The following is a 26,743-nucleotide window of genomic DNA, read 5'->3' as shown; positions in this document are numbered from 1 at the left end:
CTTTTACACTGTTGGTGGGAGTGTATGTTAGTTCAACTATTGTGGAAGAGTGTGGCAATTCCTCAAAGACCTAAATACAGTAACACCATTCGACCCAGAAATCCCATTACTGGGCATATTTCCAAAGGAATATAAATCATTCTATTTATAAAGACACATGCACATGTACGTTCATTGCAGCACTATTCACAATAGCAAAGACACGGAATCAATCTAAATGCCCACCAATGTTAGACTGGGTAAAGAAAATGTGCATATACATCATGGAATACTATGCAGCCATAAGGAAAAAAAAACAAGATCATGTCCTTTGCAGGGACATACATGGAGCTGGAGGCCATTATCCTTAGTAAACTAGTGCAGGAACAGAAAGCCAAATACCGCATGTTCTCACTTACAAGTAGGAGCTAAATGATGAGAACACACGGACACACAGAGGGGAACAACACATACTGGGGCTTACCAGAGGGCAGAGGGTGGGAGGAGGGAGAGGATCAGGAAAAATAACTAATGGATACTAGGCTTAATACCTGGGTGATGAAATGATCTGTACAACAAACCTCCATGACACGTTTACCTATGTAACAAACCAGCACATCCTGCACAGGTACCCCTGAACTTAAAAGTTAAAAAAAAAGCAGGTAGCTTCTGGAATTGAATAGATTTTAGTTTTTTGTCTTTGTGGGAGCAAATGCCAGAAGAGGTCCAGTGGTGTTTGAGGAAAGATTCTTGGCCCCATTCTCCCTACAATGTATATGTCTGACAGCTGGCTTATCATTCTATTTTTAGACATAATCTGTGAGATTACAGAGTGGTTTCATTTCTTTTAAAGCTATGCTGCAGAAATGCAAGCTGTGTAGAAAATGTTTTTTCTTTATAGCAATTTGGGTACCATTTTGTATATAGATTAAAAAGAAAATCATTTTATTTAATTACCGATGATAGATCCCTGTATCTTAATATTTCACCTTAAAGTCATCTTCCAGTTGTGGCCATATTCTATGTAATTCAGGGAGAAACAAACGCTAAAATGCAGAAATTCTAGAAGTATAAATAAATCTTCACTACTTTATGTCGTATCACTGATCTTCATTTCCCTCTTGCTGGTCGTGGGAGGTACAGCACACATATTCCTTATAGGGCTTTTAAAACGGTTCATAACAAACATCTATTGAGTACTTATTGGTATTTATTGAACATCATCTATATCCCAAAAACTGAGCTTGCCTGAAATATTCATTCATTTACTTTATACCTCACAATAACTGTAAAAGATAAGGGATGGTATTCTTATTTTATGTGAGAAAACTGAGACTTCAAGAAATGTAGGGCCAGGCACAGTGGCTCACACCTGTAATCCCAGCACTTTGGGAAGCCAAGGTGGATCACCTGAGGTGGGGAGTTCGAGCCTGACCAACGTGGAAAAACTCCATCTCTACTAAAAATACAAAATTAGTCGGGTGTGGTGGCACATACCTGTAATCCCAGCTACTCGGGAGGCTGAGGCAGGAGAATCGCTTGAACCCGGGAGGCAGAGATTGTGGTGAGGATGAGATCGTGCCATTGCACTCTAGCCTGGGCAACAAGAGCGAAACTCTGTCTCAAAAAAAAAAAAAAAAAAAGAAAGAAAGAAAGAAAAGAAAAAAGAAATGTAGTAACTTGCCCAGGGTCAAAAGTATAAAATAGTAGAACAAGAATAGGAACCCAGGTGTGTCGGATTTCAGAATCCATGCTCTTTCCCCTACGATAGCCAGCCTCCACTGGTTTTAAGCCGAGTTGGGGCCGGGTGCAGTGGCTCATACCTGTAATCCCAGCACTTTGGGAGGCCAAAGCGGGCAGATCACCTGAGGTCAGGAGTTCGAGACCAGCCTGACCAATATAATGAAACCCTGTCTCTGCTAAAAATACAAAAATTAGCCAGGTGCGGTGGCATGCGCCTGCTACTAGCTACTCAGGAGGCTGAGACAGGAGAATCACTTGAACCTGGGAGGCGGAGGTTGCAGTGAGCCAAGATCATGTCATTGCACTCCAGCCTGGGCAACGAGAGCAAAACTCCGTCTCAAAAAAAAAAAAAAAAAAAAAAAGCTGATTTGGAGGAACTGGAGTTCAGAAAGGTGTAGCCATTCTAAATATAATTTTCTAGGAGTTTAATTCTAGATATTGTATGATAAAATATAATTCACATATAGCTCTGTATTTGTATTTGCTTTGATCCGGAACTGTCATTTTGAGGTTTTATTACTTTCTTGATAACATGTATGAAAAAATTTGGGCAACATTATTTAGTATCTCAAAATGTTCATTTCAAAAAGATTCTTGCCTTTTGTCCACAGACCGTTTACACTTTAACGAAAAATTAATGAAATAAAGTTGCCCTAAAATTTGGAGGAAAAAAATCATTATCACTGGAGTCAGTTCCTCCCTTGTGCTGGTGACTATTTAAAAAAAAACCACGAGTGACTTAGAATTTGGCAAGCATAGTTGTTCTTCAAACTGAAATGACTAAGAAGCTATAGCTACAGTAGTGCCTATCCAACACTGTACATAGAACGATATGTTAAGATGACAGGAAGAAACAATATTCTTCTAGGAAGGCAAAGGAAGGTAAAACAATCAGGACACCTCAAGAAAGTGAGAGGCCTAACCGGGAAGACCTTGCATGCTCTGGGAAATGGCCTTGAGAAAGGAAAAAACACTCAAAACTTGGAGTCAGGTTCTAGCTCTGCCCACTTGGATATTTGACTCCCATCTTCTGGAGCCTCAGTTTCTTCACTGGTAAAATGGGGGTGATGATACTTTCTCACAGAGTTATTCTAAAATCATGATTATAAGTGGATTTACTATTAAGTGATCAGGATGAAAAAGAAATGTATTTTGAAACTAACTCAATTGCAGCATTTTACAAGTGTCATATTTAAATAACCTGCTATCACACTTTGTTGCAGGAAAATAGTCTCACTTTACAGCTGGCTTCTACTTGGCCTGTTTTAATGAGTTAAAATCGAATTTAATTGGCCTGATAACAACAATTCTTGTTTCATTACTTATTCTGTAGGTTCCTGCCCTTGATTGGTAGGCTCTGCACACCAGTAGAAAATGCAGGATAAGTTTCCCTTTTTAGCTCTATTCACTTGTGGCAGGAAGAATGTGAATTAAGGATGGACCCTAAAAAGCCATCTGAGATGGTAAAAGGGAGACATTGCAGGAGGCAGAGGCCTCTTTGGCCTGTCTTTGGCTTGACTTGTCACTTGCAGCTTAGGTGGTCATCATGGTGAAGATGTGTTGACATTAAAAGCAAAGGCCAGGGCTGGGTGCGGTGGCTCGTGCCTGTAATCCTAGCACTTTGGGAGGCCAAGGTGGGCAGATTGCCTGAGCTCAGGAGTTCGAGACCAGCCTGGGCAACATGGTGAAACCCCATCTCTACTAAAATCCAAAAAAAAACAAAACAAAAAAATTAGCCAGGCATGGTGGCATGTGCCTGTAGTCCCAGCTACTCAGGAGGCTGAGGCAGGAGAATTGCTTGAACCCAGGAGGCAGAGGTTGCAGTGAGCCAAGATCGTGCCACTGCACTCCAACCTGGGCAACAGAGCGAGACTCTGTCTCTTTAAAAAAAAAAAAATAGGCTGGGCGCGGTGGCTCATGCCTGTAATCCCAGCACTTTGGGAGCCGAGGCAGACGGATCACAAGGTCAGGAGATTGAGACCATCCTGGTCAACATGGTGAAACACCATCTCTATTAAAATACCAAAAATTAGCTGGATGTGCTGATGTGTGCCTATAGTTCCAGCTACTTGGGAGGCTGAAGCAGGGGAATTGTTTGAACCTGGGAGGCCCAGATTGCAGTGAGCCGAGATCCTGCCACTGCACTCCAGCCTGGTGATGGAGCGAGACTCCGTCTCAAAAAATAATAATAATAATTATAAAATCAGGCCGGGCACGGTGGCTCACGCTTGTAATCCCAGCACTTTGGGAGGCCGAGGCGGGCGGATCACGAGGTCAGGAGATCGAGACCACGGTGAAACCCCATCTCTACTAAAAATACAAAAAAAATTAGCCGGGCGTGGTGGCGGGCGCCTGTAGTCCCAGCTACTCAGAGAGGCTGAGGCAGGAGAATGGCGTGAACCCAGGAGGCGGAGCTTGCAGTGAGCCCAGATCGCGCCACTGCACTCCAGCCTGGGCGACAGAGCGAGACTCCGTCTCAAAAAAAATAATAATAATAATTATAAAATCAAAGGCAGGCCGGGTGCGGTGGCTCACGCCTGTAATCCCAGCACTTTGGGAGGCAGAGGCGGGCGGATCACCTGAAGTCAGGAGTTTGAGACCATTCTGGCCAACGTGGTGAAACCCTGTCTCTACTAATAATACAAAAATTACCTGGGCGTGGTGGCGCGCGCCTGTAGTCCCAGCTACTTGGGAGGCTGAGGCAGGAGAATCACTTAAACCCAGGAGGCGGAGGTTGCATTGAGCTGAGATTGCGCTGCTACACTCCAGCCTGGCGACAGAGTGAGACTCCGTCTCAAAACAACAACAACAACAACAACAAAAGCAAAGGCCAAACAAAGTCCCCTTCACCCTCTACACACACCATATTTTCTTCCATCTACATTTATAGTTCCTTGGGACCGCTGTACTTTCTGTTGCTTTGCTTTGAAAAAAAAAAAAAAAAATCTCAGACCAGGCATGGTGGCTTATGCCTGTAATCCTAGCACTTTGGGAGGCCAAGGCAGGCGGATGGCTTGAGTCCAGGAGTTCGAGACCAGCTTGGGTAAGATGACAAGACCCCGCTTGTATAAAAAAATTTTGAAAATTAGCAGGTTGTGGTGGCACATGCCTATAGTCTGAGCTACTCAGGAGGCTGAGGCAGGAGGATCGCCAGAGTCCAGGAATTCAAGACCGCAGTGAGCTATGATTGCATCACTATACTCCATCCTGGATGACAAAGGGACACCAACTCTAAAAAATTTTTAAAAAAGAAATTATCACTCTCATTTGCTAAGATGTTCTTTACATCCAAACTTTTGCTAGAATCAAGTTGCTTACTTTGTCATCCTTCTGAAAACCGCTCAGCCTGTGGGTTTCCATCATCTCCTGTGGTCCAGTGCTTTTTGTTTTCTTAGAGCTTTTTGCCATCCTTCATTTAGGAGTGAGTGGAGGAAGGGAAAAAATGGTATGGAAATAAAGGTACATCTTAGTTAATCACTACCACTTTTCTGGGTTTTTTTTTTTTGAGACAGAGTCTTGCTCTGTCCCCCAGGCTGGAGTGCAGTGGTGGGATCTCGGCTCACTGCAAGCTCCGCCTCCCGGGTTCACGCCATTCTCTTGCCTCAGCCTCCCGAGTAGCTGGGACTACAGGCACCCGCCAACACGCCCGGCTAATTTTTTGTAGAGATGGGGTTTCACCGTGTTAGCCAGGATGGTCTCAATCTCCTGACCTCGTGATCCGCCCGCTTCGGCCTCCCAAAGTGCTGGGATTACAGGCTTGAGCCACCGCGCCTGGCCCTGTTTGTTTTTTTTTTTAAGGTGGGGCTAGATTATTTAATATGGCTATCCTGTAGTTAGAGGCAAGGCACTGGAGTCATCTGGGTTCTGATCTCAGTTCCACTACATTCTAGATACATGACCTAGGCCAAAACATCTCTCAGAGCTCAGTTTTGTCATTTTAAGAAATGGGAAACATTGTCTTACAGATGTTTAGTGTTGAATGAAACAATATATGTGAAACATCTAGTGCAGTGCTTAGTACTCAGGAAGTGCTCAAGAAATTTTGTATTCTTTACTTCCAAAAACATTTTCTAAATAGAACAACATTCATTTGTGTACTTATCCAATAAATATGTATCAGTCAACTCCTGTAATGATAGCTTCTCAGTAGTCTTTTGTCCTGAAGCTCCATTATTTTTATTATTATTATTATTTTGAGATGGAGTCTCACTCTGTCGCCATGCTGGAGTGCAGTGGTGCCCTCTTGGCTCACTGCAGACTCCACCTCCCGGGTTCAAGCGATTCTCCTGCCTCAGCCTCCTGAGTAGCTGGGATTACAGGTGCATGCCACCACTCCTGGCTAATTTTTGTATTTTTAGTGGAGACGAGGTTTCACCATCTTGGCCAGGCTGGTCTCAAACTCCTGACCTCGTGATCCACCGGCCTCGGCCTCCCAAAGTGCTGGGATTACAGGCGTGAGCCACCACGCCCGGCCTGAAGCTCCATTATTATTAGGGAAAGCCTTTTAAGTTCCAGGCAGCAAGCCAAAAAGTGACTTTTGGAAACATATAATTTGTAAGTCAGTATCTGTCATGCTGGAGGCTCTGGAAGATACACCTCTGGATTTAATTTATCCCTGATATTTCTGCCGCTAAGTTTTAGTGCATAGTATGATCATTTGAATTCTAAACAAAACTAGATGCTAGATGTATGAGTCAGTATTCTCCAGAGAAACAGAACCAATATGCTTTGAAGTTGGCTGGACGGATGGATGAAGATTCATTTTAAGGAACTGGCTCACATGATTATGAAGACTGGCAAATACAAAATCTGTAGGGTATGGCTGGGTGTGGTGGCTCAAGCCTATAATCCTAGCACTTTGGGAGGCCAAGGAGGGCAGATCACTTGAGGTCAGGAGTTCAAGACCAGCCTGGCCAACATGGTGAAACCCTGGCTCTACTGAAAATACAAAAATTAGCTGGGCATGGTGGTGTGCGCCTGTAGTTCCAGCTTTTCGGAAGGCTGAGGCAGGAGAATCGCTTGAGCCCATAGGCAGAGGTTGCAGTAAGTTGAGATCCCACCACTGCACTCCAGCCTGTGTGACAGTGAGATTGTGTCTCAAAAAATAAATAAATGAATAAAAACACAGAATCTGCAGGATGGCTCAGTCAGTTGGAGACCCAAGAAAGCCATGCTGCATTTACAGTCTGAAGGTCTGCAGGCCAGACACCTAGGGTAGCCAATGTTCCAGCTCAAGTCCAAAGGCAGGCTGCTGGAGAGTTCTCTCTTGCAGGAGGGAGGCTGGTCTTTTTGTTCTGTTCAGGCCTTCACCTAATTTGATGAGGCACACTCACATTATGGAGGACAATCTGCTTTACTCAGAGTCTGCAGATGTAAATGTTAATCTCATCCAAAAATAGCCCCCCCACAGCACACCCAGAATATTGTTTGACCAAACAATCTGGGCACCCTGTGGCCCAGCCAAGTTGGCATAAAAATAACTATCACACTCTAGAATTAATGAAGAACACACTAGAATTAATGAAGAACACAAAACCTAGAGAGTCTTGCAATACTGGTCATCATTTTATGCCTCTTAATAAAATGAGCCTGGGCAACATAAGGAGACCCCACCTCTACAAAAAAGAATTAACCAGACATGGTGGCGCATACCTTTGGTCCCAGCTACTTGGGAGGATGAGCAGGAGGCTCGCTTGAGCCTGGGAGGTTGAGGCTGCCATCAGCTATGATCATGCTACTGCACTTCAGCCTGGGTGGCAAAGCGAGACATTGTCTCAATAATAACGCTATTGCTCTTTCTAAAGTATTTTCACATGCATTATCTCAACCAATCTTCATAGCAGCTCTTGTGAGGTTACCAGAGTAGAGAGATGACTCCATTTGTCAAAAGAGGAAACTAAAACTAGACAGATTCGGAGACTTGCTCAAAGGCCTCACAGCTAGTGAGTGGTAGAGCTACAACTTGCTCAGGTCCTATAACTTCAAGCCCTGGCATTTTGTCCTTGGCTATGCTCTCTGTGACATCTAGGGAATTCTGGAAATAGTTATGAGTGGCTTGTGGCTTTTCTTCTTATAACTACTATCATACTGCTCCTTGGAACCATTTTGTGCTAGAAAGTTATCCAAATATGTATTGGCAGAACCTAAAGATTTTGTTTTCAGATGACTCTAATGATGCCCTGAGGTTGGTAGAAAGAAAAAAAAAAACAAGTTAGCAACAGAAAAAGTAATGTCAAAAAGTAATTAGAGCAGGACAAATGGATTGTGCTGCCATGTTCAAGGCTGTTATTTTTGTTGGCGGTGAGGAGGAAGGGCACTAATGCAATGTGACAGATCTGGAGCAAAACCCAGAGCACTGCACAAGCTGCAGAGCCTCCACCAATGGCAAGCTCAAATCACAAAGTTTGACTGAATAATATTTGATATCTCAAAGAGCTGTTTCATGTTTTTTAGAAATACTAATTGTTTTAGGGGACCTATTTTCTTGATTTCAGCTTTTGGGAAATAGCCTCATGGTCCTATGAAAGTAGTCAATGTGTCCTAGGATAACTCCTGTCCCAGCATTCTGTCTCTGCACATTCTCAGGCTGAGCAGGGACGTGATGCCAGCAGGGATTTTAAGAAAAGATATCTAATATGAAACTAATTGGAGTGGCTGGATATTACCCATTCAGAGGGAGAATAAAATAGAAAAGGTGTCTTTTCAGTATTCAGCTTAGTATTAGAAAATTGACCTGAAGAAGGTCAGAAGGTAACATTCTCATCTGTCTGAGGACAGGATGCTTTGGTTTGCTAGCCTAGCTTACCAACATGGCTGTGATCCCACTGCTGCCACCATGTACTGGGAAACTGCCACAGCCCTCAAGAACGATAGAACTTACCATCATTTGCCTGGAAGGAAATCTTTGCAAAGAGAAGAGTACATTAACTCTTGCCCCTGTGAGTCACCATACCTTTGAAGTCTCAGTAATTACTAATTGTTGCCACCAGTACGGCATGGTAGTTAAGAGCTTGTGCCTTAGTACTCCAACATTCCTGGGTTCATAATCTAGCTCTGCTCTTTACTAGCTGTTTGACTTTGGGCAACTTAACCTCTGAGCCTTAGTTTATCTCTGAAATGGGAATAATAAACTTACATTCAGACTTACGAGACTGTGGTGAGCTGATACATGTAAAACAGTTAACACTGGTGCCAGGCACAAAGTAAGGGCTTAATAAAGGTAGAAGAAAAAGTGTGGAGAAAGGGGAGGAGGCTTATGTTGTCTGTCAAACAGATGTTGGTGGGTGGTTAGACATCCATTCTTCTTTAACTTTCTGGTCTAAGTAGAGATAAGTAGTTTTTCCCTCAAGACCCCGTATAGTACAGCTGAGGTAGGGCTAGAACGGCTAAAACAGGCTTCCCTCACTAAATATTCAGGGGATAGGAAGGAGAAATTAAGACCGGATATTATGATTCTAAGTAATTGGACTCAGGCTGGGTGTGGTGGCCCATGCCTGTAATCCCAGCACTTTGGGAGGCCTAGGCAGGAGCATCACAGGAGCCCAGAAGACCAGCCTGGGAAACAGAGTGAGACCCCATCTCTTAAAAAAAAAAAAAAAAAAAAAAAAAAAAAAAAATTCGCCAGGCATGGTGTCTCTTGCCTGTAGTCCCAGCTATTCGGGAATCTGAGGTGGGAGGATCTTGAGCCCGGGAGGTCAAGGCTGCAGTGAACTGTGATCATGTCACTACACTTCAGCCTAGGTGACAAAACGAGACCTTGTCTCAAATAAATAAATAATAATAATAATTGGACTCATGAGACATATGCTATCCTCTCAGTCCTCTGAAAGGAATCTCCTTTCCTTTCTAGCTCTTTGCTTGCCTGAATGGCCTCCTTTCCTCCAAACCCTTTGAAAACTCAGAACTGTCCAAAGATCAAGTCTTGACACCTTGCCATCATATCCCTACCTTCCTTCAAGTCACTTCATTTTGACAGTTTCCCTTTCTTGTCCTGCCATGACCTCTGCAGAGGGCTGGCTGATAAGAGAGGCAGAGACAATCCTGCCAACCCCTACAGGGATAGACCTCTTATTTGGCACACTGTGGAGGGAAATATACTTCTGGATTTTTAGTAGTTTTGCCTGGCCCTGGGTTCATAGCCTCCTTGTTACAATTCTATAGTTTTATTACATTGTGAGTCTTCTGAGGGACCCCAACAACCATGGATTTATAGACCATTTTCCAAGGTCCATTTCTCTCTGCAAAATCCCTTTTTCAAATTGAACCCATTCAGACATTGTGCCCTGCTTGTGCAGGATCTACACCTCTATGAGAAGTTCATTCCTCCACCCCCATTGAAGCCAGAATTGAGCTCAGTTTCCTACTCTTTTTTTAAGGGTTTCCAGTGTTTTTGTTGCTCTACCCCGAATCCCAAAACCTGTTTCTTTATGGCTTGTGACTTTTCCTGATAGTCTTTATCCTCTGTAGGTGCCCAAATCCTGAAAAAATATAATATCAAGTATCAAAAGTCCCAAATACGTTATAGTGGTTCAGTATTTGTAGTTTGCTTAACTTTTATTTTATTTAACAGCTATTTCTAAGACATTTCTCCTCAGAGAGTGTGATTAGGTAAAGTTATCTCAACTAGGCATCAGGATTTGACACAAAGTGTTTCAATTAACAGCTCAAAAGCCATAATCTTTTTAGCAGTGAGCAACAGAAAATGCCAAAGAAACTTTGCTGTTTTGCCTGTCTGAACCTATTTTTCCATCTGGAAAATGGGACTTAGGGAGATCACCGACATTGTCAACCCAGTTTAGTGTGAAGGACATGGGATATTACACACAGAACCAATTCTTGTTGCAGTTCTGTAAACCCTAGTCAGTGTAAACTGGAGAAGAGCGTGGGAAAATACTGGTTGGTCATGCCAGACTTTTGTTTTCTTCTCACTCTGTCACCCAAGCTGGAGTGTGGTGGTGTGATCTCAGCTTAATGCAACCTCTGCCTCCCAGGCTCAAGCAATCCTCCCACCTCAGCCTGCGAAGTAGCTGGGACCACAGGTGCACGCCACCATGCCCGGCTAATTTTTTTGTATTTTTAGTAGAGACGGGGTTTCACCATGTTTCCCAGGCTGGTTTCGAACTCCTGGGCTCAAGAGATCAGCCCGCCTCGGCCTCCCAAAGTGCTGAGATTACAGGCATGAGCCACCACGCTCGACTGTTATTTTCTTGGTTGCTTGCCTGGTGCTGGGAATGCCTGTGGCTTTTTAGCAAAATGATTGCCAAAAATTAACCACCTTCCTCCCCCGCCCCCTCAAAAACATTTCTATGTGGCTTATGGTTTAGGTTTTATCTCTTGCCATTTCTCTCCAGTTTTTCTTTACAAAATAAAATGCTAGACTCATTTACAGTATGTTCAAATTAAACTTTTCAAAACTTTGCTATTTTTCATATTAGTAAGAAGCATTTCCTTTTTTTTTTTTTTTTTTTTTTTTGAGACAAGGTGTTACTCTGTCGCCCAGGCTCCAGTGCAGTGGTATGGTCACAGCTCACTGCAACTTCAACCTCCTTGGCTGAAGTGATACTCCCACCTTATCCTCGTAAGTTACTGGGACTGCAGGCTTGCACCACTACCACACCCCACTCATTCTTTTTTTTTTTAAAGATATTGGGTCTCACTGTGTTTCCTAGGCTAGTCTCAAACTCGAGGACTTAAGCGATCCATCTCGGCCTCCCAAAGTGCTGGGATTATAGGTGTGAGCCACCACTCCCAGCCTAATAAGCATTTCTTGAATCCTCAATGTATGCTAAGCATTTTTTGAGCTACTGAAAAGGAAGTTTCTTCTTGTATCAGGGAATTTATGCATATGCATAATGATGTGACTTTTAGCCAGACTGTGTAAGGAACAAAAAGCATGTTTTATGTCAGATTTCTTAAGTGTACATTTATTCAAAAAGTTAAAGAATTTTAAAAAGGAGTATACTTTGCAGGCAAAGCCCCTGGTCATCACTATACTTGTGATCACTGTTTGGTTATTACTCCTGGAATCTTGAAGTCTTGGTACATTTTTACCACTGTATCTATTGAGTTAGTTTTGTTTCAATCTGGGCTCTGGGTGCTTTATTTGCTAGCAGTAGCTGTGGCCTAATCTGAACATCATTTTTCTTTTTTCTCCAAAGAGCATGGTCCCTACTCTGTCTGCTTCACGTGATAGTTATGAGGATCAAATTAGGGAAATGCAAGTTAAAGCCCCTCCCAAGGGCAGAGCATTATATAAATGTAAAATAGGCGTGGTTTTGTAAGGATGTATCTCTTTAAACCTTTTTTTTTAAAAAAAAAAAAAAAAAAAACAATGAGACATGTTTCACATATAACTTACTCTGTACAGTTCAGTGACATTTGGTATGTTTACCAAGTTTTGCAACCATTACCACAAATCAGTTTTAGAACATTTTCATCATCTTAATAAGAACCTTTCTGCCCTTTTACTGTTAAACCCAGCAATGCTTAATCCTACTGTCTCTATAGATTTGTCTTTTCTGGACGTGTCGTATAAATTGAATTATACCATATGTATTATCTGTGTCTTGCTGCTTTCACGTAGCCTGGTGGTTTTGAAGTTTGTCTGTGCCATAGCACTTGAGTAGTCAGTTCCTTTTTGTGCCGAATATATTCCAGTGTATGGATATGCCATACATTTTATCTGTCCATTCACCAGTTGATGAGCATTTGTGAATAATACTACTATGAACATTCACATGCAAGTCTTTGGACATATGTTTTCATTTCTCTTGGGTATAAGGGTATATCTTTTAATTATAAAAGTACTTCATGCCTATTCTGAAAAATTATTTATTTACGGAAGTATAAAACTTGGTAAATCAAAGTTACCTCCTTAATTCAACTTCTCAGAGGTAGTGATGTTAATAATCATTATCATCTTCTGAGCATTTGCTCTATGGCAGGTACCTTATTTATATATATTCATTTATATTGTACTACCTTATTTATATATATTCAGTTATTTTTATATATGTATATAAAACAATAAAACAAATTAATTGTATTTTCTTTTTTTTTTGGAGATGAAGTTTCGCTCTTGTTGCCCAGGCTGGAGCACAATGGCGCAATCTCGGCTCACTGCAACCTCTGCCTCCCAAGTTCAAGCGATTCTTCTGCCTCAGCCTCCCAAGTAGCTGGGATTACAGGCATGTACCACCATGCTCGGCTAATTTTGTATTTTTAGTAGAGACGGGGGTTTCACCATATTGGTCAGGCTAGTCTCGAACTCCTGGCCTCAGGTGATCCACCCGCCTTGGCCTCCCAAAGTGCTGGAATTACAGGCGTGAGCCACCTCAGCCAGCCAATAAAACAAATGAATTGAATTTTCATCATAATCCTTTGAAGGCAATATGTGCCCCCCTCCCCATTTTACAGGTAAGGAAACTGAAGTTTGAGGATGAAGTGTAAAGTCACACTTCTAGTAAGCAGCAGGGCCAAAATTGAAACCTGGGCAGTCTGATGTATACTCTGGTTCTAGACTTTCCAAACATGCAGTTTTTTTAAAAAAGTAAAAATTATAGTCCAGGTATGGTGGCTCATGCCTGTAACCCCAGCACTTTGGGAGGCCAAGGCAGGCAGATTGCTTGAGCTCAGGAGTTTGAGACCAGCCTGGGCAACGTGGTGAAACATTGTCTCTACAGAAATACAAAAATTAGTCAGGTGTGGTGGCAGGCGCCTGTAGTCCCAACTACTTGGTAGGCCAAAGCAGGAGGATCACTTCAGCCCAGGAGGCGGAGGTTGCATTGAGCCAAGATTGCGCCACTGCACTCCAGCCTGGGCGACAGAGGGAAACCCTGTCTCAAAAAAAAAATTAAAATTACATACTCAATTGTGTAGCTTGTTTTATTTCACTTAATTTGTGTTAGAGATTGTTCCATGATGTGATTCATGGATCTGTCTTATTGTTTTAATGAATGGTTGCATTAATAGATACACCAAGATTTGTTTCATTCATCTTTTGTTAGTGGGAATTGGATTGTTTTTATTTGTTCTCTATTATGAATAGGGCTGCAGTGAATATCCTTGTATAATACTTTGCTTACTTATGGCATTACTTTTGTAGCATAAAACCCTAGAAGTGGAATTTCTAGGTGAAAGAGTTTATCCATTTGAATCTTGGTGCTGCTAAATTCGTCCTCCCCCAAATGGTGGTAAATACTGCCCCCACCCCTACTCTCCTACCACCTCAACTCTGCAATCAGGGTATAAGAGAGCCTGCTTTCCTACTCTCACCAGTGCTGTATTATTTATTATTACTGTAGTGTGGGCTGTGATATAGATCATATAAATGTTCCAGGGAGAAGTTAGCATATCAGTGGCAGTGAACAAATGGCAAATAATAGTTCTTGTGTCTGGCCTCTTGATAGGTAAGGATGTGGTATTTCCCTAGACCTTCAAGCGCTGAAATATTGAGTGGCCCAAACCAAGGATGACTCACTTGGTTAATGATCTAAAGTGAACACTGTTGGAGACATTTCAACTATAGTGATTTGTTTTCTTTGACCTGTAACCTAACTGCTCTGGGCTTGTGGTTACCTTTCTTTTTCCTTTTTTCTATTTTTTTATTTTTTGAGATAGAGTCTCACTCTGTTGCCCGGGCTGGAGTGCAGTGGTGCAATCTCGGCTCAATGCAACCTCTGCCTCCCAGGTTCAAGCGATTCTCCTGCCACAGCCTCCTGAGTAGCTGGCATTACAGGCACATGCCACCACGCCCATCTAATTTTTTGCATTTCTAGTAGAGATGGGGTTTCATTATGTTGTCCAGGGTGGTCTCGAACTTTTGTCCTCAAGTGATCCGCCTGCCTCAGCCTCCCAAAGTGCTGGGATAACAGGTGTGAGCCACCATACCCGGCCATGGTTACCTTTCAACTCATTGCTACTTACAGTATCCTTCCCTTGCCCCCAGCTCGGTTTAAAATGAAGCCAAGAAAAGGGAATGAGAAACCAGACATTTGTGATGGATATGTAGGTTTGCCCTTTCCATTCTTTCAACAGAAACTGCCAAAATGAGGCCAGCAGCATATTGCATCCCCTGTTTAGTCTCCCCAGGGGTAGGGCTTCAGTAATCTTTGTTGCTTGGCAAGATTCTAGTTGATAAAGGTTTGGCATGGCCAGTATAACAGTATATATACCTGTTTAAGAGGAGATGATTTTTTTTATCTTGGTGCCAGTTAAGGAATCAAGGACACTGAGTGTTAGGTGTTGCTAGTTGTGGATAATCCCAGTTATCTTGCAGGTACGAGGGTCTGCTATACCTCCCAAATTTTGGAAGCCCTGGTTAGCATGTTCTGTGGATTTTGCCTTTGTCTTCTGATCACTTTTCTTCACTCTCCAGGCTTAGTGTCTGCATCCTGAGGCCCTGTTGGTCTGGGGGATGCTGCCCTCTGCTGGTGGACTGCAGGACACCCACAGCGGTTTGGATGGGTCCAATCACTAGGGGAACTGACAAAGCTGTAGGGAGCCAGTCATAAAGCTTTCTATAGTTTCCAACTTCATAACCCAGCCCTAAGACTTTTTCCTTTGAAAATAGCTCATCAGACATTAGAAAAGATACAAGTACAGAAACTTTCCTGTAGCATTATTTGTAGTGGCAAAATAATAACACCTGGGTGCCCTGCACTAGCTAATTGTGTTTCCATTCAGTTGACTGGCTTACAGCTGCTGAAATTGACTATCTAAAAGACAAAAATAGAATGAAAATATTTACCACAAAACAAAAACCAGGCAGAATATACCAATTGCAGCCACTGAAGAGATACCTTATGTAGGATAAGGGCCACCCTGGAATCTTCAAAATTAGTTCTCAAAGTTGGAGTGATTTCCTTTGATGTTAGTGGTGCTAATAAACAATGGGAGGGAGGAACTAGCTGAATGATTGGCAGCCTGGCTGAAATCTAGAATGAGTGACTTGCAGATTGACTGGGTAAAGTCTAAAAGTCTGGTTTCTAATCTCCTTACCCATCTCTCCATCTTGGCTCTTCCTCTACTGATCAGTATTTAGGTTTCTTCTGACCTTTTAAAATTGTAATAAATGTGCCTTATACGTATATTTTTGTGAACATATGTATTTCTCTAAGATGGAGAGAAGTGGTATTCTTGGGTCACAGGGTGTGTGTACTTTAAATGTTGGTAGATCCTGTAAGCTGTTTTCAAGTTGTACATCAACCACCAGCATTGTATGAGCATACTCATTTCTTCAAAACTTCACCACTGAAATATATCACTATTTTTAATTTTTTGCCAATCTGATGAGACATGGTTTATAATGGTTGCTTTACTTTGAGTTTTTATTAGTGACCTTTTCACTGTTACTCATTCTAATCATATTAGGGCATCTTTGCCTGGTCATATTCTTTGTCTATTGGGTAGTTTTCTTGTCTTTTTTCCTATTGACTTTTAGGAACTCTTTATGTTTTGTAAATACTAATATACGTGTGTGTATAAGTATATATATATATTTTGGGATCTTTGCCTTTTAGAAGTTAGACCTTTATATAGTTGCAGATCTGATCATCATTTCTTTAATGATATCTGGATTTCATGTTATGCTTAGAAAGACACCCCCTCAGTATAATATAATATATATGTTTTTGTTTATGTGGTTTTGGGATTGTGATTAGTTCTAGTTCTTTTTCGTTTTTTTTTTTTTGAGATGGAATCCTGCTTTGTCGCCCAGGCTGGAGTGCATTGGCGCAATCTTGGCTCACTGCAATCTCCGCCTCCCAGGTTCAAGCGATTCTCCTGCTTCAGCCAACGGAGTAGCTTGGGATTACAGGCATGTGCCACCATGCCTGGCTAATTTTTGTATTTTCAGTAGATATGGGGTTTCACCATGTTGGTTGGCCAGGCTGGTCTTGAACTCCTGGCCTCAAGTGATCTGCTCACCTCGGCCTCCCAAAGTGCTGGGACTAGAGGTGTGAGCCACTGCGCCTGTCCAATTAGTTCTTTTATATCTCAGGAAATTTCTGTTTCATGAGCTGCCAACAAGTTTTATGGCCAAATAAAACTTGGTTTTAAAACAGAAATGAGCTGGGCGTGGTGACTCACACCTGTAATCCCAGCACTTTGTGAGGCCGAGGCAGGCAGATCACCTGAGGTCAGGAGTTCAAGACCAGCCTGACCAACATGGTGAAACCCCATCTCTACTAAAAATACAAAAAATTAGCTGGGCATGGTGGTGTGCGCCTTTAGTCTCAGCTACTTGGGAGGCTGAGGCATGAGAATCGCTTGAACCCAGGAGGTGGAGGTCGCCGTGATCCAAGATTGTGCCACTGCACTCCAGCCTGGGCTACAGCGCGAGACTCTGTCTCAAAATAAATAAATAAATAAAACCTAAGATTGTACAGGTACTAAGTGGCAAAGTTTTTCTGGCTCCAAACATTCTAGCTACTGCTCATTTTAATTGTCTGAATTCCAGGAACATGTAAATTTTAACCTATAATCAGTCTTCTGTTGTTCAGCTCTTTGACAAAAGCCTTGTGACTCGGTGTCTGCTTACCAAGTTTTGTATCATTCTGGAAAAAAAAAAAAAAAAAAAAGCAAAACCCTTATATTTCACAAGGATTCGTTAGGTGCTTTGTGGGGGAATGGAGAAAGTTAGAAGGTTGGGATAATTAGAATTACAAAATAGTTGAAATAAATACTGTGTTGCTACTGATTTTAATAACCTTTGCTAGTTTCCAGTGTTTGACCTCTGTAGAATTCACCATATACACATGCAGGATTTTAAAGGTGCTATATGGGCCTTTAAGAGACCAGGATTTTACTTCTCAGTTTTATACCTCGTGCCCACGCTGGAACCCCAACTCTATGTGCCTACTCCAGTTTCCTCTCAGAGGCCTATTATCATTTTGCTGAGTGTTGATTTTCAAATCATTATGACTAGTTGTGAAGCACTTACTGTAAAAAGCATCCTACCCATTTTGCTTAATTTATCTTTTTAATTAAGGCATTATAATGATGGAATTACATTCTATGCAGTTTTTAATGTGTTAGCCTGGAAGTTCAGCAATTTCTTTTTATGCTGCATTCATCTGAGAATTCTCAAAGTTACATGATAAAGGATCTAAGCTCTCCAACTTTGTATTAACTTGATCTGAATAGAAACATTCAGTGGAATCCAAGTATCTTATTTGTGTGAAAAGTGAACCTCACCAGGACTGAGTAAACACCATTAAAAGAGCAATACCAGGCTTTGAATCCAGTTATATTACTGGGACCACAAGGGCAAATAAGATTGTGAAGAGCCATTTTTCCAGGAATAGGCTTGCAAGGATTGTCTTTAATGCATTTGAGTGTCTCTTGCAAAGAAGAAGGACATGGTAAATGGGAAGGTCTGTTTGGGCAGAGTCGCAGAGACTTGAAAAGCACCAAGAAAAAAAGAGAAAATTTCAGTGTGGTAGCCAGTTCATTGACGAGGGGTTATGATGATATTATCTTTACAGTCATTTTTGTGCCAAGCTGATTTACAAAGGGAATTTTTGCATATAGTGGTGGACTTTTGTCTATATCAAGATGAGCCTAAGGCAGAGTATATTTTTAGGATCTATTCTCTCAACCCGTTGGACTTGCCTCTCTGGCTCCTGCTGACTTATCCATCTCTCATGCCACAAACCTGCCATCACCACCTGTCTTAGATTCTATCATTTATAGATTGAATAGGACAAACAGCTAATCTGATAAGTGAATCAGTGCATTTAGAATACCCAAGGGCCAGTTGTTGGGGGATATATAAATGCTAATTAGGACTTTCAGGAAATAAATTCTCTAACTTTGAAAGTTTTTCATTCTGGCTGGGGGAGACAAAAACTATTCTTGGCCCTATGGAGCCCCAGAATTGTTCCCTCTGCTCCTTTGGGATGATTTTTTCCCTGGCTTTGGGTAATTTTTCTCGTGTATGTGTACTGATCAGTCCTCAGCTGAAGACTTGGAGGACCCCTCTGCAGATCTCAGCTGTGCTCTCTCTGCGTAGCCCTCTCCCTACTAGCCCTCTTCTTTGTGAACTCCAGCTGCCCTGGCCTCCTGGACTCCCAGCTTCTAATCCTCAACTCCTGGGACTGTTGAGCTCTACCTGGGTTCTCTCTTCCTGTGCTCTAGGCTGGAAACTCAGGGCTTCGGTGGGTGTTTGTAGGACTTCCCTTGTTTGTTTCCTCTCTCTCTGGAGTCACTGTCTTTGGCCGCCTGAGGTCCAGTACCTGAAAATCATTGTTTTATATGGTTTATCCAGCTCTGTAGTTGCCCCAGCCAGGTGGCCAAATCTGGTCCCCATTACTCCATCTTGGCTAGAGTGGCAGAAGTCTATCTGTCAACTTTTATGTACTTTTAAATATATGTTTTTGTAAATGAGATCAAACTGATTCTTTTCATTAACAAGATATTATAACTTCTGTATGCCAGTAATATTGTTTGTATTATACAGATTTATTAGTCATCCCCCTATTGATTGCAAAGTTTGAGCTTTTCTTTTAATTTTTATTTACTTATTTATTTTTTGTTTTGTTTGAGATAGTCTTGCCCTGTCACCCAGGCTGGAGTGCAAGTGGCTTGCTCACGGCTCAGTGCAGCCTCAACCTCCCAGGCTCAAGCGATCCTCCCACCTCAGCCTCCCTAGTAGCTTGGACTACAGGTGTGTGGCACCATGCCTGGCTAATTTTTGTGGTTTTTATTTTTATTTATTTTTTTAGAGACGGTCTTGTCATGTTGTCCAGGCTTGTCTCAAACTCCTGGGCTCAAGCAATCTGCCCACCTTGGCCTTCAAAAGTGGTGGTATTATAGGTGTGAGCCACCACACCAGGCCTTAATTTTAATTTTAACTTTATTTTAGAGACAGGGTCTTGCTCTCTTGCCCAGGCTGGAGTGCAGTAGCACCTTCTTAGCTCACTGCAGCATCAAACTTCTGGGCTCAATTGGTCCTTCTGTGTCAGCTCCCAAATAGATGGGACTACAGGTATATGCCACCACATCCAGCTAAATTTTAAATTTTTTGTAGAGATAGGGTCTCACCATGTTGGCCAGGCTGGTCTCAAACTCCTGGCCTCAAGCGATCCTTCCTCTTCAGCCTCCCAAAGGCTGGGATTACAGGTATAAGCCACCACTCCTGTTTTTGAATTTTAAAATTTATTTAGCTACTGTATACAGTACTGCCATGAATATCTTCTCACTCCTGCACAAGTACTTCTGTAAGGTACATTGCTAGAATTAGAACTGCTATATTAAATGGCATGGGCATTTTAAAGCATGGGCTTGGCTTTAATAAATAATGCCAAAAATAACCTCTCAAAATGTTATAACAATTTGTATAATGGTTGTGTGCCGGAAGATGCGAAAGAAAGAAAGAAAAAGAAAGGAAAGAAAGAAAGAAAAGAAAGAAAGGAGAGAAAACCCCAAACTACTACTTTGCATTGACATTGATAGGATATATGGGGGTTTACCTTACCCACAGTACAAGACTTGTAACTGAAATTGGATCATTTTTAAGGGTATAATTCCTTGGCAGGCAAATTCTTAGATTGGTGTGATTTGCAACTGGCCCATCTGCTAACCCAGTTAAGTAACTGAGAAGAGGGGAGTATCTATAAGGTTCCTTTGCATAGTGCTCAGATGTGAGCTCCCCCTGCTTATGTTCCTGGTACTCTTCCCTTTAGTTGCAGTGCCATTTAAGTCCTGAAGAGATGCTGGGGTATCTGTCCAAGCAGGCTTATCAAGAAGGGATGCTTGAAGAAGTCCCAGGAAAGCATTTTCTAGAAGTCATTGGTCTCCTCTCGGTCCTGGAACTGTTTTTTTTTCTCTGCTTTCCACACTGATTTGTCCTTACACATCTGAGCCCAGGGTCAGTTCTGTGGAGGGTCTGCATAAGTCTTGTCTTTTGTTCCAAATGAAGGTTGCTCCTAGGAATCTCGGTGGACTATGAGTGAGGGGCAGAAGAGAAGAGTGGTTCAAGTCAGCAGTGGAAAGCTATCCTTTGTTACTTGACATCTGCTTTAAATTCCTTGTTTAGTTTTATCTGGAAACCTTACCAAAAAGCACAAAGTTCTGGGACACAAGGAGCTAAACAGTATAGCTGCACAGCTCAGCTATCACTTCCTCTGGGAAACCCTTCCAGATATTCATCAGATACATATTAGGTTCCAAGAAAATAGTGGTGAGCTACTGGCACCCCAGCTAAGACAAGCACCTCTTCTCTGAGCACACCTTGTATTTTGCCCCTCTTCTAAGATAGATATCGTTATCCCCTACACTGGCTTGAGCTCGTCAAGGATAAGATGTTGACTCATTCATCTTGACCTACCCATCCCCAGCTTAGCACAGAATGGGAATTACTCAGTGTTGACCTGCTCTGAATGCTGAATTCTCTCTCTCTCTCTCTCTCTCTCTCTCTCTCTCTCTTTCTCTTTTTAAGACAGGGTCTCACTCTGTTGTGCAGGCTGGAGCACAGTGGTGTAATCACGGCTCACTGGAGCCTCGATCTCCTAGGCTCAAGTGATCCTCCCCACCTCAGCCGCCCAAGTAGCTAAGACTACAGGCATGTGCCACCATGCCCAGCTGATTTTTTTCTTTTAATTTTTAATTTTGTAGAAATGAGTGTCTCACTATATTGCCCAGGCTGGTCTCAAACTTCTGGCGTCAAGCAGTCCTCTTGCCTTAGCCTCCCAAAGTGTTAGGATCAGAGGTGTGAACCACTGTGCCCAGCCTTAAATTGTCTCTAATTTTGGAGCGAAGAATGGAGAGTAGTCTTTGATGGCTACTCTGGGGGATCTCTTCCCTACGGATGTCTGAGCAAGCAGTCTGTCTCACTAATGGGCTTGAAAACAGAGATTCTTGTGGAGAACCTGACTCACGGTTCTGGAAGAAAGGAAAATAATAACTACTGCTAGGTTTGCTGGGCCTATGATAAGTACTTTAGTAATAATGATAAGTATTTTACATACATTCTCAGCCAAAATGGCCTGATCCCAATTTTTTTCTTTTTTGTAAGGGAAGTGGAGGCTCACAGAGAGAAAAGAAACTTACTGTATCTTACTGTGGGACACTGAACATGTTTAACTCCAAAGCCCACTATACCTGCCTCCTCCTTCCCCACAGTAAGTTTTGAAGAAGGCTAAACTACTGAATGGGTCAGGAAAAAGATACTTCCAGGTAATATCCTCAAATAGCACTCCAACCTGAGATTCAGAAAGGAAAGTTATTTGGGGTCAAAAGCACCTGTCCCCTCAGCTTGGTGTATTGAACTCTTGAAATATACAATTATAAACACCTCTATGCAAGTAAACTAGAAAATCTAGAAATGGATAAATTCCTGGACACATACACCCTCCCAAGAATAAGCCAGGAAGAAGTGGAATCCCTGAATAGACCAATAATGAGTTCTGAAATTCAGGCAATAATAAATAGCCTTCCAACCAAAAAAAGCCCAGGACCAGACGGATTTACAGCTGAATTCTACCATAGGTACAAAGAGGAGCTGGTACCATTTCTTCTGAAACTATTCCAAACAATTGAAAAGGAGGAACTCCTCCCTAACTCATTTTATGAGGCCAGCATCATCCTGATACCAAAACCTGGCAGAGATACAACAAAAAAAGAAAACTTCAGGCCAATATCCCTGATGAACATCAATGCAAAAATCCTCAATAAAATACTGGCAAACTGAATCTAGAAGTACATCAAAAAGCTTACCCATCACAAGCACTTTGGCTTCATCCCCAGGATGCAAGCCTGGCTCAACCTACACAAATCAATAAATGTAATTCATCACATAAACAAAACTAAAGACAAAAACCACAGATTATCTCCAAAGATGCAGAAAAGGCCTTCTATAAAATTCAACATCGCTTCGTGTTAAAAACTCTCAATAAACTAGGTATTGAAGGAATATATCTCAAAATGATAAGAGCCATATATGACAAACCCACAGCCAATATCATATACTGAATGGGCAAAAGCTGGAAACATTTCCCTTAAAAACTGACAAAAGACAGGGATGCCTTCTCTCACCTCTCCTTTTCAACATGGTATTGGAAGGTCTGGCTGGGAAATCAGTCAAGAGAAAGAAATAAAGGTATTCAAATAGGAAGAGAGGAAGTCAAATTGTCTGTTTGCAGATTACATGATCCTATAAAAACCCCATCATTTCTGCCCAAAAGCTTCTTAAGCTGATAAGCAACTTCAGCAGTCTCAGGATGCAAAATCAATGTGCAAAAATCACAAGCATTCCTATACACCAACAACAGATAACCAGAGAGCCAAGTCATGAATGAGTTCCCACTCACAATTACTATGAAGAGAATAAAATACCTAGGAATACAGCTAACAAGGGAAGTGAAGGACCTCTTCAAGGAGAACTACAAACCACTGCTCAAGGAAATCAGAGAGGACACAAACAAATGGAAAAACATTCCTTGGTCATGGATAGGAAGAATCAATATTGTCAAAATGGCCATACTGCCTAAAGTTATTTATAGATTCAATGCTATTCTCGTTAAACTACCATTGACATTCTTCAAAGAATTAGGAAAAACTATTTTAAAATTCATATGGAACCAAGAAAGAGCCCATATACCCAAGACAATCCTAAGCAAAAAGAACAAAGTTGGAGTCATCAGGCTACCTGACTTCAAACGAGACTACAAGGCCACAGTAAGCAAAACAGCATGGTACTGGTACAAAAACAGACACATAGACCAATGGAACAGGATAGAGAACTCAGAAATAAGACTGCACATCTACAACCATCTGATCTTCAATAAACCTGACAAAATCAAGCAGTGGGGAAAGGATTCCCTATTTAATAAATGGTGTTGGGAGAACTGACCAGTCACATGCAGAAAATTGAAACTGGACCCCTTCTTTACATCATATACAAAAATCAACTCAAGATGGACTAAAGACTTAAATGTAAAATCCAAAACCATAAAAACCCTAGAAGAAAACCTAGGCAGGACCATTCAGGACATAGGCACAGACAGAGATTCCGTGATGAAGACACCAAAGGCAATTGCAACAAAAGCAAAAATTGACAAATGGGATCTAATTAAACTAAACAGCTTCTGCACAGCAAAAGAAACTATCATCAGAGTGAACAGACAACCTATAGAATGGGAGAAAATTTTCGCAATCTATCTGACAAAGATGTAATATCCAGAATCTACAAGGAACCTAATCAAATTTACAAGGAAAAAAACACATTTAAAAAGTGGGCAAAGGACATTAACAGATGCTTCTCAAAATAAGACATTTATGTAGCCAACAAACATAGGAGAAAAAGCTCAACATCACTGATCATTAGAGAAATGCAAATCAAATCCATAATGAGATACCATCTCACACCAGTCAGAATGGCGATTATTAAAAAGTCAAGAAACAACATAATGCTGGTGAGGCTGCAGAGAAGTAGGAATGTTTGTATACTGTTGGTGGGAATGTCAATTAGTTCAACCTTTGTGGAAGACAGTGTGTGATTCCTCAAAGACCTAGAACCAGAAATACCATTTGATCCAGCAATTCCATTACTGGGTATATACCCAAAGGAATATAAATGATTCTATTATAAAGTTACATGTGCACATATGTTCATTGCAGCACTATTCACAATAACAGACATAGAATCAACCCAAATGCCCATGAATGATAGACTAGATAAAGAAAATGTGGTATATATACACCATGGAATACTATGCAGCCATAAAAAAGAATAGGATTATATCCTTTGCAGCTCCTTTGGATGGAGCTGGAAACCATTATCCTCAGCAAACTAACGTAGGAACAGAAAACCAAACACTGCATGTTCTCATTTATAAGTAGGAGCTAAACAACGTGAACACACAGACACAGGGAGGGGAACAACACACACTGGGGCCTGTTGGGGGTGGGAGAGGGAGAGCATCAGGAAAAATAGCTAAGGTATGCTGGGCTTAATACCTGGGTGATGGGTTGATGATACATGCAGCAAATCACCATGGCACACATTTACCTGTGTAACAAACCTGCACGTGTACCCTGAAATGTAAAATAAAAATAAAATTTAAAAAGTGCTTTTTTTCTTTTTTAAATTTTGTTTTCTGGTTGTCATTTTTCCTCCTAAGCATGAAATTATTTTATTTATTTATTTTTTTGAGACTGTGTCTTGCTGTGTCTCCTAGGCTGGAGTACGATGGCGTGATCACAGCTCACTGTAGCCTCAACCTCCTGGGCTCAAGTGATCTTCATGCTTCAGCCTCCCAAGTAACTGGGACTACAGTTGTCTGCCACCATGCCTGGCTGGCTTGCATGCTTGCTTGCTTATGTATTTATTTATTTGTTTATTTTTGTAGAGACAGGGTTATGCTATGTTGCCCAGGTTGGTCTTGAACTCCTGGCCTCAAGCGATCATCCTAACTTAGACTGCCAAAGTGCTGGGATTGTAGGTGTTAGCCACTGTGCCCACCCAGGTATTATTTTATGAAAAACATTATTCTAAGTAATATTAACTAAGTTTATTGAAAATGTACCGTTTGCCAGTCATTATGTTGAACATTTTTCATAAGATTATCTCTTTCAGTTCTCACAGAGACTCCATAGGGTAGGTAATACTAACAATCTATTTTATAGATGAGGAAATTGAGACAAGTTATGCAATTTACCTAAAGTCACATAGCTAGTAAATTTACAGGATCCAAAATTTGAATCTCTCTCTTTTTTTTTTTTTTTTTTGAGACAGAGTCTCGCTCTGTTGCCTAGGCTGGAGTGCAGTGGCAGGATCTTGGCTCACTGCAAGCTCTGCCTTCCGGGTTCACGCCATTCTCCTGCCTCAGCCTCCCGAGTATCTGGGACTACAGGCGCCCGCCACTGCGCCCAGCTAATTTTTTGTATTTTTAGTAGAGACGGGGTTTCACCATGGTCTCGATCTCCTGACCTCGTGATCCGCCTGCCTCTGCCTCCCAAAGTGCTGGGATTACAGGCGTGAGCCACCGCGCCCGGCCTCAAAATTTGAATCTCGATTTAACCCTAGAATTTGTTTGCTGAACCTCTCTTTTATTCTATCTTCCTATTAATTTTAAAGAGATGGGGTCTCACTGTGTTGCCCAGCCTGGAATCCAGTGGCTACTGACAGGCACAATCCCACTTTTGATCAGTATGGGAGTTTTGACCTGCTCCATTTCTGACCTAGGCCAGTTCATCCCGCCTTAGGCAACCTGTTGGTCCCCTGCTCCTGGGAGATCACCATATTGAAGCTGAACTTAGTGTGGAACACCGGATTGGCATAGTGTACTATAGCCCAGAACTCCTAGGCTCAAGTGACCTTTCTGCCTCAGCCTCGTGAGTGGCTGGGACCGTAGGGATATGCCACCATGCCCAGCTTATTCTATCTTTCTATAAAAGAAAAAAAGTCCTGAGCTTGAGAGAATGGGGCCTGAGTTGCAGTTCCAGGAGGTCCAGGAGCAGCATGAAGTTTTACTGTCCCTTGTGCTGGAGTGTGTATTCCAATCTCGGATACCCATTCCCTTTACTCAGCATATTTAAAGTTTAAACTAACAAAAACCTGAGTTCCAAAGCCCAGGATTGAATAATATTTCAGAATTCACCAAAGAGAAAGATGAGTGAATATACACAGAAAGGGAGCAGGAACTTAGAAAGTATCAGGGAAGCAGTATCCCCTTTCCTCAGTTTATCAAGCAGTGATAGGTTCCTATTGACAGGGAGGTGTCCATGGCCTTTGAGGTCAGACAAGCTGCCAGCGGGTGATGGCACATACCCTGAGTTCTTGGAGTTTGTTAAATTATCTCACTGTCACGTGAACATAGAGTTGTGTTGTTAAAGATAATTTTAGTTACTTTGAACTGTATACTTATTTAATCAATAACCCTGAAGAATCACTGTTCCCATTTAACAGACTTAGGAGAATTGAAATGCCTTGCCCAAGTTTACAAAATTAATGCATGTTGTATAGTTGCTATTTGATACCAAGTTTGTCTGACTCCAAAGTATATAATTCCAGGCTACCCCT

At 41.9% G+C, this 26,743-nt stretch overlaps 2 protein-coding genes across 16 annotated transcripts in view; both read left to right on the top strand.

Moving 5' to 3' along the window:
• NR6A1 (nuclear receptor subfamily 6 group A member 1) overlaps positions 1–26,743 on the top strand; it is a 256,354-nt gene that overhangs the window by 143,196 nt on the left and 86,415 nt on the right. For 4 of the 15 annotated variants that reach the window (XM_058445817.1, XM_058445819.1, XM_058445823.1 and 1 more), the window contains exon 3: positions 21,737–21,842. The exons of the other annotated variants lie outside the window; for them this stretch is intronic. In XM_058445817.1, coding sequence (XP_058301800.1) covers positions 21,737–21,842 — 106 coding nt within the window. The remainder of the gene's footprint in view (positions 1–21,736; positions 21,843–26,743) is intronic. 15 annotated transcript variants of the gene reach the window in all.
• LOC116475645 (pseudouridylate synthase TRUB2, mitochondrial) overlaps positions 23,848–26,743 on the top strand; it is a 124,250-nt gene continuing 121,354 nt past the window's right edge. Inside the window, exon 1 of the mRNA XM_032165100.2 lies at positions 23,848–23,852. The gene's annotated coding sequence lies outside the window, so the exon portion shown is untranslated. The remainder of the gene's footprint in view (positions 23,853–26,743) is intronic.

The sequence above is a fragment of the Hylobates moloch genome, unplaced genomic scaffold (assembly GCF_009828535.3).
Source record: "Hylobates moloch isolate HMO894 unplaced genomic scaffold, HMol_V3 SCAFFOLD_10, whole genome shotgun sequence".
Classification (NCBI taxonomy): Eukaryota; Metazoa; Chordata; class Mammalia; order Primates; family Hylobatidae; genus Hylobates; species Hylobates moloch.
This window is presented reverse-complemented; position numbering and strand designations above follow the sequence as displayed.